This window comes from Orycteropus afer, unplaced genomic scaffold (genome assembly GCF_000298275.1).
Source record: "Orycteropus afer afer isolate SDZICR_OR568_19922 unplaced genomic scaffold, OryAfe1.0 scaffold00150, whole genome shotgun sequence".
NCBI lineage: Eukaryota > Metazoa > Chordata > Mammalia > Tubulidentata > Orycteropodidae > Orycteropus > Orycteropus afer.
In genome coordinates, this window is record NW_006921737.1 from 708,720 (window position 1) to 713,251 (window position 4,532).

The following is a 4,532-nucleotide window of genomic DNA, read 5'->3' on the forward strand; positions in this document are numbered from 1 at the left end:
ACCAGTCTCATCATGGGGAATACTACATCCAGCTGCCCAGCCATGTTGACATACAAACATAACTATCACAATAATCAAAGAAATTCTGAATAATCAATTAAATTCTGAATAATAGTTCTTTGAAGACCAAGTCATGATGTCATTTAAAGGAAAATATTCCTGAGAACTTTGTCCACTTTTTCAAAGTTCATACCTAAGAAATGACTGATGGGAGAAGATGTCTTGGTAACAACCCTGTTGAGGACTTGCTCCAGAATTTCTTGTCTGACCATCTCATGAATCTAAAAAGAACAGAAGAACCAAGAAAATGACTAACAGAATACTCCTTGGTGATCTTTGGCTAACAATTACATCAATGCATGTTAGGCAGAATTCAGACAGTCTGGGTATGGGTAAAACTTCACTGTTTATTGCAAAGACAAATCAGAAACTAATGCGAATCATCTGGAAAGTCAGAATCACTCAAATCTACCCTCATTCTGTGTTCAGATGCCTCATTAACGTAAAAGAACAGATCATGTGCAAGTAATGGTACACATAAGGCCTCACATCAAATAGGAGTAATTTTACTAAGATATCCACTATATGCTAACATCCAAATTTCTGACAGTACAAAAGCTTTATCTTAAAAATTAAAATTTGAAAGCCTATGTAAATTTCTGGACATCTAAAAAAATCTTCATTAACCTCTTAATTTCTAGAAGCATGTTGTTGTTGTTATGTGCTGTTAAGTCAGACCTGACTCATAGTGACCCTTCCACGGGTTTCTGAGACAGTATCACTATGGAAGTAGATAGCAGTTGCCTAAAAAATTTCTGAATTTGTATGCAAATTTTAGTTAAAATTCTTACTTGAACTGATTCTTTTGAGGTACACACTAATTTCTTTCAGATCTTAGACTGATGGTTAGATCAGTAAAAGTAAATTATACTCTACAGGTGCCTTGACAAAGCCAATATTCATGTGAAATCAAATGTATACCTCTTTAATTGTAAAGAATATGAATTTAAAAATAAAAAACACTAAAGTCTCTTATCCTGGGAATTTTTTTAATCAGATTGCTGTTAAAAAGGGTCATTCATATTATCCAATCGACTTGAAACCCTCAAGGACTATTCTACAGCATTCACCTCATAGTTCTGGATCAGAACACCAGATTTACATTTAGATTAGCTTCCAAATAACATTTTCAGCAGACACTTTTGATGTGTAGCTACATTAAACAATTGAATGTCAAAAAGATGACTTAAAGGAATCACTAGCAAAGCAAATGTAGTTTAGCCTCACATATGATTTAATTTGCTTTCAATTACTATGTGAAAGGAAATGAATTTTTGGAAGATATAAGAATTAAATGAAAGTCAAAATTTGGTAAGGATGTCAAAAAATATAAACCATCCATCCATTTTGGGTTCTTTAAAAACAACTAACGAACTATTAGGGTGTCTATCCAGGGGGGAGTGTGCCCACGACCATGTTTAGGTTTCAAGTGTATTTGTATGCTCTGTAAGAATTCCCAGGTATATAGAAAAGCTGACAAGGGACAAGGTTGTAGTCACTTCTTGGCCAAAGCCAGCTACCCAGAGGGAGTGAATAATTGGACTGAGGGTTCAGGACCACAGTTGCAGGGGACATCAAGCTCAATTGGCATAACATATTACACCAAAACATTGTTCCACATCCTACTTTGGCGAGTAGCAACTGCAATCTTAAAAGCTTGCAAGCAGCCATCTAGATGCAATGATGGGTCTCTCCTCATCCAAAGCATAGAAAAATGAAGAAAACCAAAGACACATGGAAACAATTAGTCCAAGCAACTGGTACACAATGTAATCCTCAGCTTATATGACTATGAGATCGGAAGAAATAGATGGTGCCCAGCTACCACTGTCAACCACTCAGAGGGGGATCTATGCAGGAAGTCCTGGATAGAGTGGAAGAACAATGTAGAACAAAACTCAAAATCATTCAAAAAAGAAAAAAAAGGAAAAAGAGACCAGGTTTGCTGGTCTGATAGAGATTGATGGAACCACTGAGACTATGACCCCTAGCTGCCCTTCAGGTCTGGAACTGAACCCACTCCTGTGGCTTCTGCCAAACAAAAGACAGGCATATGAGCTGAACATTTACATTACATAGATATACTCCTTAGAGAGATCAATTATGGGAGAATAGAAGGGCTGTGTATACACAGGGAGACAGCTCAGGGGGCAGGAGTGTATGGAAAGGAAGGACACAGGGAAGAGGTAACTATGGGGACGTAGTGGGAGGGGAACTGTTGCACTGTGGGAAATTGCAGTCAATGTCATGAAACAAAGTGTGTGTGAGCTGCTATATGGAAAGTGAATTTGCTCTGTAAACTTTCACAAATCACAATATTTTTTTAAAATGTCAGATTGTCTCAAAAAAAAAAAAAAAAGAAACAAACAAACATGAATCTTCAAGCTATGATATTCTCCAAAATAAAACCAAACTTCATAAAACATTAAAGATAAATCTACCACACGATCCACCCATTTACTACTAGGTATTTTCCCAAGAGAAATGATAGCACATGTCTACACAAAGTTGTATACAGCAGTTTTATCTGTAATAGCTAAACAAATGGAAACAACCTAAAAATCTATCCACAGGTGAGTAGAAAAACAAATTGTGATTATATTCATATCACAGAATACTACAAACAATAAAAAAGAACCAACTATATGCACCATCCATGGAAAAATCTCAAAAGAATTACTCTGGCTGAAATAAACAGACGGGGGAAAAAAAAAGAGTGAATTTTCTTGATTTAATCATTCTGACTCACAGCAACCCCCATGGTGTTGCCAAGGCTGTAAATCTTTACTGAAGCAGACCACAGACTGCCTCATCTTTCTCTCGCAGAGTAGCTGGTGGGTCTGAACCACCAACCTTTTGGTTAGCAACCAAATGCCTTAACCACTATACCACCAGAGCTCCTTATGATGGTCTCCAAACAAACACACAAACAAACAAACAAACAAACAAAAACCAAACTCACTGCCATCGAGTCGATTCCAACTCATAGCAACCCCCACTGGGTTTCCGAGGCTGTAAATCTTTACAAAAGTAGACTGCCCCATCTTCCTTCCACAGAGCGGCTGGTGAGTTTGAACCACTGACCTTCTGGTTAGCAGTCAAATTCCTTATCTGCTATGCCACCAGAGCTCCTTAGGATGTTCTCCAGTGACTTAAATATTATTATTTGAATGAGGGAATAGCATTAAAAAAAAAATCCAAAAATAATTTACTGCTGGAAGAAGAGAAACCACAGAAAAGCCATTGTATGTTCAAACTTCTAAGAAGTGACTAGAAATGATAGGACTTAGTGAAATAAATGAAAAATTATAAAGAAAGGATGAGAAAGTAAATATTGCATGTAATTAGGTCAGGAATGTTTCAATACCACCTCAATTTCTGCTTTTGTTCTTGTCCTAAAATGCTCAGGTAAATGTTATACTGTATTTACAGTATGACTTAACAAAATTAGGCAATGGTTGCCAAACTAGTGTCTCACCTTAAAAGTTTCCAACAGGATATTAGCTCCTAGCTTACATGCTTGGTGGACAGGCATTCTAGAAAGACCTGGGCTGATTTCAATAGCTTTTCCTTCAAGAGTCTTCTTTGGCCCATATGAATCCATTAAAATGAAACCAAGTTCTACTAGGCCTTGAGTAACATGATCCCAACTGTGAACACTGCAAGAAAACAAAGCTTAGTTAAATAAAAGGAAGCCTCAGTAAAATAGCTAACCTTTATAATCACTGCCATGTTACATATTTTCCAAACTTGATCTGGATAACCATGATACCCATCACACCTTTCCTTTTCTCGCATCCTGTCTTACAGAATTGTGAGTTTCTAAATGTATAGTAATGGGAATGATAGGAAAGTAGTCTCCACTGACAGAAATATCCAGAACTAGAAAATGTTAAAAACATATACAGATGAAATGGAACATTCCAACATAATGACCATTTGAGATTTCCATTCAAGATCTCATGATTACAAGTTAATTGCTTCTTCTAGTCCACCATCATACTAATAATACATTAGTGGTTTGACTCCCTCCCTGACTGAGATTCTCCAAAGTAGAGATCAAGAGTCAGATTTTTACCCATGTAGTCTCACACAAGGTGGGTACACAGACGATACCAGTACCTATTTATGGCACATATGGATGAATTATCTGATTTCAACAGCATGAGCTAAAATTATCAATAACCTCTTGGTAAGCAGTAGAAGTCTTAGGAATTTTATATCACTTAATGCTAACCAGAAGGCTGGGGGTTCAAACCCACCAGTCACTCCTTGAGAGGAAGACTGGGCAATCTACTTCCATAGAGATACTGCCTTGGAAACCCAAGGAGGGATTGCTGTGAGTCTGAATCGACTCGATGGCAGTGAGTTTAGTTTAATGTTATCCATTGTATACTATATCACTTGGGAGCTCTGGTAGCATAGTGCCTAAGGCATTTGACTGCTAACCAGAAGGCTGGCGGTTCAAACCC

At 37.2% G+C, this 4,532-nt stretch overlaps 1 protein-coding gene across 1 annotated transcript in view; it reads right to left on the bottom strand.

The window, feature by feature from the left end:
• The window catches only part of FANCI (FA complementation group I), a 141,555-nt gene that overhangs the window by 79,305 nt on the left and 57,718 nt on the right, over positions 1-4,532 (bottom strand). Inside the window, exons 12-13 of the mRNA XM_007946090.1 lie at positions 3,539-3,719; positions 194-281 (exon numbers count right to left, since the gene is read on the bottom strand). Of these exons, the coding sequence (XP_007944281.1) occupies positions 194-281; positions 3,539-3,719 (269 nt within the window). The remainder of the gene's footprint in view (positions 1-193; positions 282-3,538; positions 3,720-4,532) is intronic.